The sequence below is a fragment of the Pleurodeles waltl genome, chromosome 1_2, assembly GCF_031143425.1.
Source record: "Pleurodeles waltl isolate 20211129_DDA chromosome 1_2, aPleWal1.hap1.20221129, whole genome shotgun sequence".
NCBI lineage: Eukaryota > Metazoa > Chordata > Amphibia > Caudata > Salamandridae > Pleurodeles > Pleurodeles waltl.
The window spans coordinates 692,207,084-692,223,798 of record NC_090437.1 but is presented as its reverse complement, the minus strand read 5'-3'; the positions used below and the strand labels follow the sequence as shown (position 1 = coordinate 692,223,798).

The 16,715-nt window shown below is 43.3% G+C and overlaps 1 protein-coding gene across 3 annotated transcripts in view; it reads left to right on the top strand.

The window, feature by feature from the left end:
• LRBA (LPS responsive beige-like anchor protein) overlaps positions 1-16,715 on the top strand; it is a 1,864,610-nt gene that overhangs the window by 278,163 nt on the left and 1,569,732 nt on the right. For all 3 annotated transcript variants that reach the window (XM_069242641.1, XM_069242642.1, XM_069242640.1), the window contains exon 16: positions 6,343-6,405. In XM_069242641.1, the coding sequence (XP_069098742.1) occupies positions 6,343-6,405 (63 nt within the window). The remainder of the gene's footprint in view (positions 1-6,342; positions 6,406-16,715) is intronic.

Genomic DNA, 16,715 nt, shown 5'->3' with positions numbered 1-16,715 from the left:
CGCACATTAGGCTGTGTTTGGTAAAACCACACCTGAACTTTTTATATAAAAATTGTATATTTTAATATCACGATTTCTCTTCAAACCTTTGTGATTGGCGTCAGCAGTGTGAAGACCTCAGAGAATTTGTATTAGGTCCCCGAGGCTGACCCTGTCTCCCTCAGAAATTGTGTGTCTTCTACCCCACTGACTGGGAAGTTTGTGATGTTAAAGCACCACAAAAGTCCAAATTGTCATGGGAAAGTCAAACTATCATTGAACTTTTCACTTTCACATGTTTTTAATCGTTTTTGTGAGAACTAAAGGAAGCCGTTAAGGGGTTAAAACTCACTCCTTGTGTGTTATATGCACCTAAATTTGTTTGTGGCATTTTTTCCCATGAACGTGGTTGTCTACTCGGGTTTCTCCTTAGGAGAATTCTACCTCACATGAAAAACATAGTGTGCCTTTACACGGCTGCACTGTTTTTCTTTGTACCATTTTTTCATAAAACATGAATGAAAATATTTGCTTATGACGATCTGAACTGGACTGCTTACCAGGATCACAGACGGACATCTTGGCAACGCTGGAATCTAGCGTGTTTTTCAATTCCTGTACACACTGCAGTGAGTTCAGTGTTTGTGCTAGTGTCTGGGCAATGTTTTCCTTGGCATAACCTTGGTTGGTTTAAGTGGTCTCCTGTGTAAGTACTTGCGACAAAAATAAAGTTGTTCTGTAACAGTTGATTGTGTCATGTTATACCTCATTAATAAGACCTATTCTTCCAAGAGGGGTATGGATTCATATTGGCAACGTGTGTTTTTGCATCTTGGTTCACAAACACAGACTTAATGATTTACGAAGAGGATAGTAAGCAAATCATAGCCTTTTTTTCTTGGACATTTCACATACAAAATAAGTATTTTTATTGCAGCAAGTGATTTACAGGCCCATTACTTTACAGGCCTGTACGCCAACTGTTAGGTTTGTCTGATGGTTTGCTGAGTCCTTTTCAACCCGCTTTTTCTAAATGATTCAAAATTATATCCTACATATTTAATCTTGCTGCTAGCCCCTCGTCTCCCAGTAAATGTGTGTAAATTGGGCAAGGTTAGCTCCCTATTTGTGTTTCCTCGGCAGACCACTTCAGCAGGGTGTTCTGTCTCTCCACTGACTCTTGAGATTTTATTTCTTGTTAAAGCTAATCTAAGTTATACAGGCCCATTCGTCACTTTCCGTTTAAAAAAAACACTTAATTTGTGTAATGAATTGTCATTGAACATTGTGTTTGTTGGTAGGATTTCGTAGTGAGGTAATGCCCGCCTTGCAGACATAGGTACACAACCAACCACTCCATTTCAGTTTCCAGTAGGTTGAGTGGACTAATTATAATTTTGAATTGGACATATTTAGTTAGATGAAAGTACCAGTTCCATGTGAGCTCGAAGAAAAAACAAACTTGGAAAATGTGGTTTAGCTCATTTTCTTCTGATGAGCACATTTCCTTTAAAATTGCAAAATGATTGACATTCACAGGGTTGATAAACCCATCTGATTTAAAAAAAAAAAAAAAAAAAAAAAAATACTCAGCTCCGTTGTACTTTGGGGTCTAATGAAATCTCCTTTCCTCTGGGGCCTTTATTTTTGTTGTCTCATGTTTCACCCTTTTCTGCACATTATTTAATTCCACCTGTTATCCACACTTTATCTGTCTGGGTGGTACCTGTCTACCACTGTACTAAACACCTTTATCTTCTTTGCTTTGCCCTTACCACTTCTAGCATAACAAGTTTCACTTCTACCATTGTACTAAACCCATTTATCTTCTGTTTGCTTTGCATTTACCTCTTCTAGACTAACAAGTTGCATTTTTTTAATTATATTAACTTGATGCAATATTCACCTGTTCACAAACTAAAACATCTCCGTACCCCAGCTCTACTCATTCATACTTTTTCCTCTGTTCTCTTTTAATCCGCGTAGTGTAATTCCGAGGTACTGACTCACAAACATTTTGACAGGTCCAGAGAGTACAATCTGGAGTGTGACAGGGCTGTTGTGAAGCAGTAGGGGCTAGTGGGCAGAAACAAAATGCTCATGTGGACTGATTCACAACACAAACATTTGGACTGTATTTAACACTGCCATCCTTTGTGTTAGGCCTCTCAATGGTGAGAGCTATATCTCTTTAAGCACTTAGTCTGTCAACTGTGATGAGTGTCATATTGTATCTTAATTTACGTTATTTTTCCACCTCCTGGAGTTAGCCTTGAAGGCTTACTGTCACTTCCTTGGAGAGTCACATTTGAAAAGGGAAGCGCCTTGCTTATTCAATTGGTATTTGAATAGTATTGCACAATGACAAACAACAGTACTGGCTGCAGATATTGTCCAGTAACCTCTAAATGCTCCAGTACCTGAAGAAACGCCTCTCAGTCTCCTGTACTTTAATACTTTCAAATGAAAACAGTATGTTTAAAGTTAGACAAAGCTTCTTTTAAGTTAGTGTGTACTGTAAAAACAGAACCTTGACATGACCTGCAACAAGGTGAGTCATTTTATTGAGGTCAGTAGACATAACTACCTCAACCTGCCATATTAGTCATGATTCTAGGAGGCCTGACATCTTAGCTGACACCACTGTGTAAAAATATGCAGGTAGTAAACACTGAATTAAAAAAAAAAGAAAAAAAAACATCTGTGGACTGCTCCCTCAGTTGCTGATACACTGCTGCCTTGTCTGTCGAGGGCCAACGGGTGCCCTCTATCGGCTATTTACTCTTGAGGAGGTGAATGAGGCGCTTTCCGATGTCAACTGGGTAAAACTACAGGGCCGGATGGCTTTCTGGTGGAATACTACTACAAACTCCATCAAGGGTCACTTTCCGTTGGAGATAGATCAAACATTGGTAGTCTTGCCTAAATCGTGTTGTTCCCTGTGCCAATGTGCCTCATACCGCCCCAATGCCCTCATTAACATGGAAGGCAAGATCTATGCTAAACTGTTGCCTCATAGACTCCTGAGGGTTCTAACCTACTTGGTCCATGCGGATCAATGTGGTTTTATTCCACATCGTAGTAGAAGACATTGTATTAGGAAAGTCCAACTGGCTCTGGCCTGTATTCAATCAATAGACACCTCAGTAGCTTTTATGCTTATCGATTTTGAGAAAGCAGTTGATACTTTGTTCCAGGAGGATCTCTTTGTTTCAGCCACAATTCCAAGCCTATGTCATTGTATTGTATGCAGCCTCACAAACCCAGGTGAGAATAAATGGCGTGGTATCCCCCAAATTTCCCATCTGAAGTGGCACCAAGCAGGGCTGTTCCCTGTTCCCCCGCCTCTTTGTGCTAGCTATTGAGCCCCTTGCGGCCTGGGTGTGCTGTGACATGCAGGTGTGGGACTTTGACTGAAGGGTGGCTACTGAGAGCAGAATCGCCCTGTATGCAGATGATGTCTGCCTGTTTCTCTCCCAGCCCACCTCAAAGGAGCCACGGTTAATCCGCATCCTAGCTACCTTTGGCGCAGCCTCTGGATTGTGGAACAACTGGGATAAATCCCTCCTGGTCCCTCTGCAGGCTGACTGACAAGATGAGACCTGGCACCCAGAGATTCCTGTACGTTGCCTTAACTTCTTGTACCTCGTAGTGTACATATCATAGGAGCTGGAATTTACTTGGAGCCTGAACCCTCATCCCTTGCTACATAGGTAGGGCCTTGGAAGATGTAGCCCGGTGGAACAAATTGCCCCTGAACTGCATGGGCAGGATTGCCCCATTTAAGATGATAGTGCCTCTGTTGCTTTGTGCTCTTCAAAACTTCCCCCTTCTTATTCCGCAGGCCTGGCGTCACCTGTGAAATGGTTCCCTTGGGCTAATATGTACCCCAGAGTTGCCTTTGGCAAATGCGCTTGAGCCACTTATGATGGAGGACTCGCCATGGCGAACATCTGTCTATATAACTGGGCAGCACACATCCTGATAGTAAATGATTGACTACACGGGAGCTAGGAGGATCTGGCATACTGGGAAGAAATAGCACTAATTGGTCCAGATAACATTACATGTATTTTGTGCGGGGCACTGGTCCCTGAGCTTCTCCCAGAGCCGCCAGGGATGTATTTCTTAAGTGACATTTCATTGAAGAGACTTCCCTGTGGGTGTGCTGATGGCTGTCACGAGTGGCAAACCTCTAAGGGTTCCATGGATGGGACTGGGTTGGCATCTTGTGCCTTAGAGTTGTATGGGACAAGTATCATATTTGCTCCTTTCAGGAGTTATACTGAGTTCTGCACACATAAATTCCAGTTCTTCTGTTACCTACAGCTCAGGCACACTCTCCACATATTGCAGCGCCCCTTGGGGATGTCCCAGAGTATAGCCCTCTCGAGGTATGAGTACTGATGGATCCCTTAGGGAGGGATTTCACAAATATATAAGACAATGGTTACATACTCTCCTGTTTAGTTGGACACCCTATGAGCCCGGTGGGAGGTGCAGGTGGGTCCCCTGGTTGAGGTGTATTGACAGGATACCTGTATGGCACTTTGGCAATTTCTGCCCAGCTCAGGCTCATTCATTTGAAATATCTCCACCAGGCATATCTCAGACCTCATCACCTCTGGAGTGCCAGAGTGTGGCCTTTGCCAGCATGCCTACAAAGACCGGAGCCCATAGGGGATTTCTTTCATGCGGTATTTACTCTCCATAATATCTAGGGTGGTGGGACTGCAAACCGAGGCAAACCCTAGCTTGCACTATTCAGTGTTCTCGAGGTCTTGGGGGTGACCCTGTGGGGACAGGGCACTGGTGGTGGATTGGTAAGATGCTGTCCAAGAGGGACATAGCTAAACACTAGAGGTCCCGAACTGTTCCCCCTCTGGCAGCCTGGAGGAAGTGTATGGACTGGTGTGCAAAGCTGGAAGAGACAGTTTACAAACACTCTGGGACCGGTCTAGTACAAGTTTTTGCTTTGAATTCTTGGACTTGTAGTTTTAGTTATTCCATTAAAAAACAGGACTACAAGTCCCAGAATTCGAAGGAAAAAAAACTGGACTGTAGCAGCACATCATGCATGAAGCCGGGTTACTTGGGAGCTATGGGCATTATTATTTTTTTTCTTTCTTCTCTACCACCACTTCCGGGCCCCTCCATGTTACTGCTTCTCCCAGCACCCCATCCATGTGTTCTTTTATATATTTTGTTTTTACACCCACCCCGCCCATGTTGCATCTTTTCCCTCCCACCAATTTCCTCTTCCCTACCCCCGCTCCATCCCTGTTTCTTCTCCCCACCACTTGCCCCATCCCAGTTTCATCTCCCTCTCAATCAACCCCACTCATCTTAGCCCAGTTTCATCTCCTCCTCACTCGCCCCTGTCACTGTTTCTCCCTTCCACCCCAACCACCCATCCCTGTTTCTCCTCCTTGTCTCCCAGTAGAAAGAAGGGGCAAAAAGAGCTATGACCCGGTCAGTGCTGGCCGCTTCATATAGCTTTTTTTATTTCTGTCCTGCTTCCCACCCACACCCAGTTGCGAAGGTCACTAGCTTGCCCATAAGTGAGACCTATTGGCTTTGCCAATGCTTGTTTATTTGTTGTTTAATTTCCTACTTCTGCCTGGGATTGCTCCTTCTGCTGTTTATCACTTTTATTCAAGGCCAGTCTCATTAGAAAGTGATTTTAACTTGGGCCAAATTCTTGCTTTAACAAGTTTAAGTCTTTTTGCCAAGAATTTCTCTTTTTTTTTTTATTAACCCATTGTGTGAGCCACTGATGTCCATTGTGCGCGTGTGCAGTTTGATATACATTAAGTTAACTCAATGGGATAGTAATCTGTGAAAAGACAGTGTACGGTTTATTTAAATATGCCCACTCTTTCCTTTTTACCGATGTTAAAGTGTAGTATTGTTATTTCAAATTGTATTATTTTATATATTTTAAGAGATTGTTTTGCGTTTCTGTTTCATTTTAAGGCTATGTGCTTTTAGTTTTTAAAATTTATATTGTTTTAAAACAACATATTCTCCTTTTGCCATCAGCTTGGCTATTAGTCAAAACGACATTTCAACAGGACTGAATTTTGTCAGTGTTCATTTGTAAAAGTTTATTTTTGCCAGCCTCTTTCCAAAAATAAGCAAAGATCCAATAGTAATGTGCTAGTTTGTGTGTCAAGCTTAACATTAACTCTTTTTCAAGATCCAGTTCTCCTTTTTGCTGAAAGCTTACCTTCATGCAAGTCTCCAAAATGTTTTTTTTTAATCTTACTGTTACTGTTTAATGTGCAGATATTTACTTAAATGAAAGGTTCATGATTGTGGTCCTATCCTAATCTTAAAATGTTTAAATGTTTTAATCTCAAGGATTACGGTGTGAAAGACGACGAACTTCAAGCAATTTTGAATTACTTACTAACAACTCATGAGGTAATACTGACCAGAAGATTTCATTTTTCAATCAGTTAAGGTATCGAGACTCTGCTTTACTAATGGGATGAATATTTTCTTTATGATGGTTCAGAAACAATGATCCAGCCCTGAAATGTAAAGTGTTGTACTTACTCTTTTTTTCTCAAGTATTGTGTGGCAAAGAATTGCTATAGAAAACTATATTGATTTCTGTTTTTCTGGATCTAAACAATAAAGTTTCTCACAGTTTTTTTTAAACCCACAATTGCTGGACACTTTCCAAGTAAATGGATGTCAAGAGTTGTGATAAAATATCACACAGATTTTTTTATCTAAAATGGGAAGAAAACCAAAATATTTTTATATAGTGACCTTTTTGTAATCGTTTTGTTTTTTTGATCTTAAATTGACTAGTTTTTTTTTTTTCAAAAGGGCAATCAAGGGCACTCTTTGATTGTTTTTGATTTGATATGAAAAGGAAAGTATTTTTGTTCAGTTTCAAAGCATGGTTCCAAGACAAAAAATATAGTCCAATTATCTGCACAACTTCCAATAGGTTAAACAGCTTGCACAGTTTACCTCAATGTGTACACATCTATGCCAGACATATTTATAATTATTTGCATTGACATTGTTCTAGGAAGTCTGAAAAGCTTCCTGAACCTGAGATGCACTTGAATTTTGGAACACCTTTATGAGATATACATCCGTCATTATGAAAGGATTTGAGGTGATCTAACTAGATTCCTAATCTTTGTTAGAGTGTTATTTTAACAGGGACATTTTACTGATTTAGGGAAAAACAAATAAATTAGCCAAAACAAATGTTTCCTCTGCACAATGTTAAACCAGAACCATTGAAACAAATTCTCGAGACAGCAAGTCTGCTACTTGGATCTTGTGTGCAGTCCATGAAGTCTACCAGCTTTATTTATTTTCTCTTGGGCACAGAAGAATGCATCATACCATGTAAAATTAACTAGATCAAAAATCAACCTAGCATTATCTTCAGCTACCGCTGTCTCTTCTGCTACTGTGATCCTCAAGAGACCTCAATTTTGATTCTGGGATACTTACGTTTTTAGAAAACAGCAAAAAAGTAACTGAACTATGAGAAAGGTGAGGTTAGGGAATAACATTTGCCATTTTTGCTTTGTAAATGAGCTCAATGATTGGGAAAATAGATTTTATGGTATGCCAGAGGTCTTCAAAATTTCTCTTTTGTGTAGGGTAAACCCTGACAATTCAGTGTGCTCTGCTGTTTTAAAAAAACATTTAAGAGTTCTTCACAACTAGTCAGCAAATTTTAGTAGCTTTTCTATCTTGCTCCAGTGTCATATATTCACCATTGTTTCACTTTATTCAGAAGCTGAAGTGTACAGTCTAACTTGTTGCATATTTCAGTGTACCCAACTGTCACAAAGAAGGGGGAATGAACTAGCTTAGGTGGGTTCTTGATAGAAAGCAGTATCATGAATGTTAAAGTATTTCAGAGAAGTATTTTATTTTTGAAACACACAATTTGGGAATGCTTGAAAGGATCAGAAAAGAAAACAAGGACACCGTCTTTGCCATTTTGCAGATATAAACGTATAAACCATGTTCAAGAAAAAAACTCGGGTTCTGAGGTTCCAGTTGACTTCAGCATGAAGAGCACAGCGGCCCTGACAAAATGAAACGTGTGGTTCAATTGTAATTTATGTGCGCACCTTAAGAAAAAGTTAAAAATGTTGCGATATTTAGAGTTGAAGGGTGATTCAGGCAGGAATGTCATTCGGATTGATCAAATCTATAACCATTTTATGTTCCGTTGGACTTAATTTCTTGAAATGGTTGGGTGGGGAATTAACTATGTGGACCACTCCTTTTTAGGCGAGGATTTACACATTTTTCTAAGATTCTAGTTTGAAGTATAATCTTTTGATGTTCGTGTGCCATAGAGTGATGTTTAAAGATGAAAGCTGCAAATGAAAATTAGGCAACTATAAAATAAAATCCATATCCACCACACTGAATGACCTGGAAGTGGATGAGAATTGGGGTATGAAGATTGTTTGTTGGATCTGCAGGACAAGACTGATTATAAAGCGTTGATCAAATGTTCATAGTTACAGAAAAGTTTTTATGCTGAAGCCTTTCATGTTTAAGCTATGAGACCCAAGAACATCTTCAGTCTCTTGCTCCGCAGGGTTCAGTTAGGACATTGCAGTGAAGACTATCCTTAGATAAGTCTTTGCAAAAGCTTTCCACACCCAGATCTTTTGGGTTATGCTTTCAGTTGCCCTTATGTGTGGAATTGAAGGGAATTGTTTTGGACTCCGCAGTGCTAAGTGTGTCCAAAACTGCAGCAGCAGTCTGAGAGCCAGAGGAACGTGTTGAACGCCTATAAATGGGAGAAGCAGTTAACTTATAACACAGGAGTGGGAGTGAAATACAACAATAACCAACACTGCTAAACACTTATGTGAAATAAAAACTATTCAAACCGTCAAAGATCAAAATATACCCTGAGATATTAAAGATTTAGGAAATGTCCCATGGTGACTATGCAAGCAGCTCGTAAACCTTTATGACCGAGATAGAGATCATCTCCTGTTCAAAAACCTTTGAGAATAAAGGACTCCTCTGACTATGCCACTAAGCCATCCTAGTGCTAAGCTATAGATGTAGATTTACACACAAGGGTAATCAAATACACCAATGAACTTCAGGTAAAAAGCAACAGTAGTACATAAAGCAATTATTTAAACATGAATATGACATTCTGAAAGTACAATAATTGCCTTGCTATAAATTAACAAATATTAACCCCATAGTTGTTTTTACATGGTTAGGAATATTTTTTCTCAGAATCTGTTAATTTAAAACTTTCCAATTTTTTGTTGCTTTACTCTTCTTAGAGAATGGTGCATCGAAAGATATACACATATCTATGACAACACATTGAGCATAATAATGCTGTAGGTACACAGTTGAAGATTAAAGCTGTTTTAGATGGAAGAGTGAGGAAATGAGCAGCTGTGTGTCAGTGTGCTGCTAACAGTACGGTAATGAGGTTCTATAATAAGGATTCAGTGCTTCACTCCAGTGGAGTTGTATGCCTATTCAGGAGATGCAAGAATACAACTAAAAAGAATATGCAAACAGGGGTGTTGGGAAGAAAACTAGGGGAGGATACGGGGTCTCCGGTCGATTCCCACATCAGTAGAAGTGTAGAGGGTAAGGAGGGCTCCAGGGCCTCTCATTGTAGGTTTTTGCCAGGGAAAATGGGGATAATCTGCCCAGTGCTATCTGATCGAACAAGTGGAGGGCGCGGAGCCTAGGAAACTGAAAGCATAAGTATTCTAAGTGGAAGATGTAATTGATAAGAGGTGTCCATAGCTGCTGGAACATTTTATCTGCAAATGACAATTTATGAGCCATCTGTTCCATTGCCATGGTGTGCCAGAGCTATGTGAACCAGGATGCTACGGGGGGCAGAGGGAGTTTTCCAGGCTCGGCATATAAGCTGTTTGGCAGCCCCGGTCATGTGGCATCAGTCTGCGTGCATCATTGCTGCCAGTAGTTTGGGGTGTAGCTCAGAATAATAGTGTGATAATCCGCCGGGACGGGTTAACCTATGGTGCCCTTGATGTGGCTTAAGATCACTTTCCAAAAGACAGTTCGAGAGGGGCATGCCCACCATATATGATGGAAGTCGCCCTTCTGAGCTCCACAATGCCAGCATGAAGCAGAGGCCGTGGGATAGATAGCGTGTAAGTGAGCTGGTGTATAGTACCACTGGAGCATTACCTTATATGCTGTCTTGTGCTGGGGATGCATCTATGGACTTGTGGGATTTCTCTACCTACCTGCTCCCACTGTTTCTGTGGGTGTTGTCTGTGGCCCATTTCCACTGTTATGGATGGTAGAGTAGGAGGTGCGATCGCTGAAGGACCTCATAGATCTTCGACACCAGACCGCGGGTACCCTCAAACCCCTGAACAAGTGTTTTGGAAAGGGTGAGGGGATGGGTGGCGGCAAGTATGTTGGCAGGGGTGGAAAGCCAAATGTCGTAGCTGGAAGTATTGGTGGCAGGCAGATTTAAGGAGCTGGAATTCAGCTTTACACTGGTCGAAAGGTTTAATAGTTTCCTTCTGAAATAAGTCTTGTAAAAGTCTGCATTCACCCTTCACTTCTGGAAAAAAGTATTGAGGGACAGCTGGTGAGAAGTTGGGGTTACGCACAATGGGGGTGTTTGGAGTTGGGAATGTATTCAGACCTCACCCAATCACCAGCTTGTCCCATATTTCTAAGACTGTGCGCATAGGGGTAGCTATATAAGAACTATGGGGGGGAGCTGTCTCGGGAGCCACGCAAGATCCCAGAATGAGCGATGACCCTATCAATGTGTATCTAGTGTTTTTCGCTCACATGTACTACCCACTCAGAGATGTAGCATAGGTGGGCTGCCCAGTAGTAGCCCTGGATGTTGGGACAGTGTTAAAAATTGGGTCTCTAGTTGGCAGAGGTATGCACCCTGTCAAAGTAGGGACCACAATCCTACTCAGGGTAAGTCACATCACAACCTAAATTATCCTGTGCTCGCCCTCCAGTAGCTTGGCACAGAGCAGGCAGGCTTACTTAAAAGGCAATGTGTAAAGTATTTGTGAAATAACTTGTATAGTAACACAGTGAAAACACCACAAAAAGTACTCCACACCAGTTTCGGAAAATAGATAATATTTATCTGAATAAAATAAGACCAAGAAGACAAAAATCCAATATGCATAAGCCAAGATATCACTTTTAAAAGTTTGAAATTAGTCTCTATCCTTTAGAATCAGTGTTTGTATCCTTCTAACACACAGTACCTGGGATGTGTAAACAATAACGCAGAGGAGTAGCTGCACCAAAAAGTAAAGCGATGCTTCGATCTTTCCGGCGTGGCAAGGGTAATGCATTGTTTCTTTCCACCCTGCAAGGCAATGCATTTGGTTATCCAGGAGTGCAGTCTTGGTTTTCCAACTGTGACGCAGGGATATTTGATGCCCAGGGATGATGCATGGAAAACCCAGAACGTGTTGAGCAGAGGCACCGGGTGCTGCGTCAATCCGGCAGGTGGTGCAGTGATTTTTGTTTTCGCCACGGAGTAGGCGCTGTGTCATTCTGGCAGGCATTGGGTTGAACTTTTCAGGCGTTGCGTCAATTTTTCGACACTCTGGATTTTCTATTCTTTGGTGAAGACTTTGATAGCCCTGAGGCCTCGGAACAGGAGGCAAGCTCAATCTAAGCCCTTGGAGAGCACTTGTGGAGGAAGGCAGAGTCATGGGTCAGCAGGGCAACAAGCAGGCCAGCATTCCTTCCAGCAAAGCAGTCCAGATGAGTCCTTTGGGCAGCCAGGCAGTCCCGCTGACAGAGTCCAATTGTAGGTTCAGAAGTGTCTGATTTGGTGGGGTCAGAGACCCAGCATATATATACACCCAAAAGTGTCTTTGAAGTGGAGGAAACTACAAAGAGTGGTTTTGAAGTGCATACGTTCCCCTTTCAACCCAGCCCTGTCTGCCAGGAGTACCGTGGGTGGGTTATCAGTCCTTTGTGTGAGGGCAGTCCACTGGCCTTTAAAGTTTGAGAGAGCCCTCCAGCCTTCCTGCCCAGGGAAACCCATCTATATGCCGAATAATGCAGATGCAGCTAGGTGTCCTGTGTTTATGGCTGTTTGGGTGAAATGCACAAGGGGAGCTGTCAACCAGCACAGACTAGATGTGGATTGGAGACAGGTTATAAGGTACAGATGGTAAGTGCTGAAAAATGCCTACTTTCTAAATGGGGCATTTCTGAAATAGAAATGTAGAATCCAACTTGACTAGTAAGTAGGCTTTCTCACTACCATTCTAACCATGCCAAATATGACAAGTCTTTTCCTCTCAGATCAGAAATTACCACTCTAATCTCTAATGCTGGCCTATCAGAAGAGCAGGCTTCACAGTAGTGAAAAACGTCTTTGGTCGTTTTCCACTACCAGGACATGTAAAACTTACAAGTACATGTCTTGCCTTTTACTTACACAGCACCCTGCCCTATGGGTTACCTAGGGACTACCTTAGGGGTGACATATGTGTAAGCAAAGGGGAATTTAAGGATTGGCAAGTACTTTTAAATGCCAAGTTGAGTGGCAGTGAAACTGCACACACAGGCCGGCAATGGCAGACCTGAGACATGGTTAAGGGGTTACTTATGTGGGTGGCACAATCAGTGCTGCAGGTCCACTCGTAGCATTTCATTTCATTTACTGACACTGGGCACATCTAGTGCACTTTACTAGGGACTTGTAGGTAAATTAAATATGCCAAATGGGTATGACCAATGTTAGCATGTTTAGGGGAGAGAGCACAAGCACTTTAGCACTGGTCAGCAGTGGTACAGTGCGCATAGTCCTAAAATCAGCAAAAATTAGATGAGCAAAATAGAGAGAGGCAGGTAAAAAGTTGGGGGAAGACCACCCTAAGCCTGTCAGGTGTAACAGACAGGCAAGCCCTCCCCGGTTTCTTGGAAGCATAAGCATTACAATGGAGACTCCAGGGTGTTTCCCCCCAAATAAAGGAGTGAAGGTCCGCCTGCAACCGTTTGATGTCGTCTGAGGGGATGGAGGTAGGTAACAATTAGAAAAGGTAGAGAATTCAGATGAGTATGTTCATTCTCATTGTATTAATTTTGCCCAGCCATGAAATCTGGAGTGCCCTCCAGCGCTGGAGGTCTTAGAGTATTGCCCTGTGGTAGTGCAGCCAATAAGCCCTTGTCCATGTAGCTAGGGAATTTGTAATAGTGAGGCCTAAATAGTGTAAGGAGTGGGAGGATTATTGGAAGGGGGTGAGTTTCTGTAGGCATTGAATATGTTGTGGCGGTAGCATGAGATTTAGTGCTTGGGACATGGGCAGGTTGATCTTATACCCAGGTATCTGCTCATAGGTTTGTAGGACGTGAACCACTACCGGGAGTGAGGTGCCTGGCTCTGTTAGAGCAAGGAGGAGATCATCAGCGTACAGGAGAACGTTGTCCCACTGTAAAAGTGGATGCCCTTGATATCGTAGTATTGCCGGAGATCAATGGCAAGTGGCTCCCCCGTGAGAGCAAACAACGGGGGGGGAAACAAGGGGCAGCCCTGCCGAGTGCCCCCTAACAGTGGAAAAGAGTGCACCAACTGGCCATTAACGCAAATGGAGGCAGTAGGTACTGTATAGGAGGCCATAATCCTACTGATCATGACGGGGCCTAGTCCTACCTTTTGCAGGATTGCTTGTGAAAAAGGCCCAACTCCCACTGCCGAAAGCCTTTTTGGCATCGAGGGAAAGGAGGACGGGGAGGGCATGACTGTGCACCTTATATACCAGGTGGGCAAGGCGCCGGACATTATCCGATCCTCATATGTGTTGTATGAAGCCAGCCTGGTCAGGGTCTGTTAAACCAGTTAGGAGGGATTCTAAGTGGGTAGCCAGCATTTTGGTGTAAATATTAACATCAGTGTTCTCTAGGGCTATTGAACAGTCAGAAGAGCAGAGTGTACGGTCTTTACTGGGCTTGGAGATGAGTGTGATTTCTGCATTAGACATGGTGTAAGGCCCGTAGGATAGGTGAAAGAGTTGTAAAGTTGGGCAAGTGGTCTTGGCGTTGTGGTAAGAAACCATATAAAAGGCCAGGGTAAGGCCGTCTGAGCCTGGGGATTTGCCGTTGGGAAGTTCCTTGAGAGCCCTGCGGAGTTCAGTTTTGATGAACGGCTACTTCAGATCTTTAACCAAGCTGGGGGGGGCAGTGGTGGCCAGGGGCAGCTCTGGAGGTAGGATTCTATTGTAGTTTGATGTTCTCCCCTTGAGGTGTAAAGGCACTGATAGAAGGCCAGAAAGACCTCCTACTTACCTGAATCCCTGATGGCCCAACCGGAGTCTCCTGTTTTAAGTTTAGGGTTAAATGGATGGAGTCATCAGGTCAACAGGCAATTGGCTCGTAGACAACTCGCTCTCTTGAAGCATTGATACCAGCAGATCATGCTATATGAGGCCAAACCTTCATGACCGGTGGCCCAGGGACGCATTTATCAATAGGGAGACAAATCAAGTAAAATTCCTCATAGATTATGTCAGGGTGTTTCTCATTCCTCCCCTGTCCCACTGGTCTGAGACCCCCCCTGGCATGCTTCTTACTGATCTTCAGAAAATAGCCTGCAGTTTTGCCATTTATTTTTAAAGTGTTTAGGCTCGGACTGAGGTCCTGCCCCGGGAGCTGATCGTAGATTTTGTACCCGTCCCGCCCCCATAACACCCTCTCTTTGGCCGATTGTGATTTGCTTGACAACGCCCTTACTGGGGAGAAACTCGTTGGCACTGGCAGGATTGAAAGCTGAGAAGGCCCTGGGTCCCAATGGATTCCCATGTGAGTTATTTTTAAAGCTTTTATGCCCAAACTTCAGGACCACATGCTAGGGGTGGTTTATTCTGCCATCTGTGCTGCTGCCCTGCCACCTCATTGGTGCCAAGCAGCGATAGTAATCTTTTCCAAACTTGGCTGGCCCATGAACATTCTTCGTATTACCCGATTTCCTTATTAAACCTAGAGGTGAAGATTCTAGCGACGGCACTTACAGACTGGTCAGCTTGATCCCAGACTTGGTGCATCCAGACCAGGTGACATTTATGCCTTGTTGCACCACTCGTCACAATATTTGACACTTATACAATGTGCTGGTGCTCTCCCACAGGTTGGAGGGTCCGTCGACGATTCTCTTGTCTGACATTGGCAAAGCCTTCACTCTGTGAGCTGGGAACACCTGTTCATCCTCTTTCAACACCTTAATTTCGGCCCCAGATTATTTCTTATCTTAAATAACTGTATACTGACTTGACAGTGTGAGTCCAGGTGGCTGGCACCTAGTCGGCTTCATTCCAAATACAGCAGGGGACATGGCAGGGTTGTCCCCTGTCGCCCCTGATGTTTGCTTTTGCCATAGAGCCTTTGGCGGTCTTGTTGAGAATGGATGCCCAGGTGCAGGGCTTTGAATGGGGAGAGGGGCTGTCAGATAGAATAGCACTATTTGCAGATGACGTATTTTTCTTCCTCTTATCCCCTGTTGAATCGGGGGACCATATTCTGGAGATTCTTCACATCTTTGGGGAAACTTCAGGCCTACACATTAATATGTACATCTCTACGATGTTCTCAGCTGGTGCTTGTCTGCAAAATTTCGGTTGGGAGACAGATTTACAGGTTGCACTGTTCGGGTTCAAATATATAGGCTTTTTTGTGTCCCCTACTGGGACTCTAGTGGTGTCGCACAATCTGGAGCCAGTTCTGACTTGCTTGCAGGAGGATATCCGGACCTGGTCCATCTTGCCTTTGTCCTTGACTGGTCAGTCTGCCATTTTTAAAATGGTGTGTCTACCTGGTTCCTTCATCAGTTACAGAACTTCTCTTACGAGGTCCAACAACAGTGGTTCTATAGATTGAATTGCAGCCTTATTGTGTTCCTTTGGGAAGGGGTGACTCCTTTTATAGCCCTTGGTGTTTTCAGCCCACATACTGTGGGGGAATTGCTTCGGCATGTATTGATTCATATTATTGTGCGTCCCATCTTCTAATAATCAACGAATGGTCATATAACGTCCAGGACGACTCCCCTTATGCATCAGAAAAATGGATGGTGGGGACACTCGTATTCTTTCTTACTTGTATGGCTGCGGAGACTCTCTTCCCCCTGCGACAAAGGTCGTTTTTAGTCTGTGGTGCTTCTCTGGCAGATGGGGTGGTAGGTGTAGGTTGACGGAGTGGACACCACTGTGGAGGGGTTCACATGCTTTCACAGGTGGCGGCACTAGAGGGTATCCTTAAGTAGGACTAATTGGGATCTTCACCCTGGGAGATGTCATGTGTGGAATGGTGCAGAAGTAATTTCAGACTCTACAAGCAGAATATCAGCTCCATCATAGTCCGTTTCATAGGTAACTTCAACTTTGCCATGTGCTGACCCCCTGCATTACTGCCCTGAGTGACTTCCCAGACTTTAACCAGTTGCAGGTCAAGCTCCTTATGGGGTACCCAAGTGATCATGAAGTTGCAAATATTTGCCAAACACTTATCTGCAATCACCCAGACACTTTTTCTGCCCTTAAGGCTGTGTGGGAGACAGACATGGAGACTCTCTAGAATGAGGATTGGACTGAGCCCTGGCGGTCACTCATACAGCTGATATTGCTGCCCGACTCAGGCTGATCTAATTTAAATACCTCCTTAGAATTTATTTTGCACGCCATCAACTTAGACGCATCAGTGCGATCACCTCCCTGACTGTCTCCGGTGTG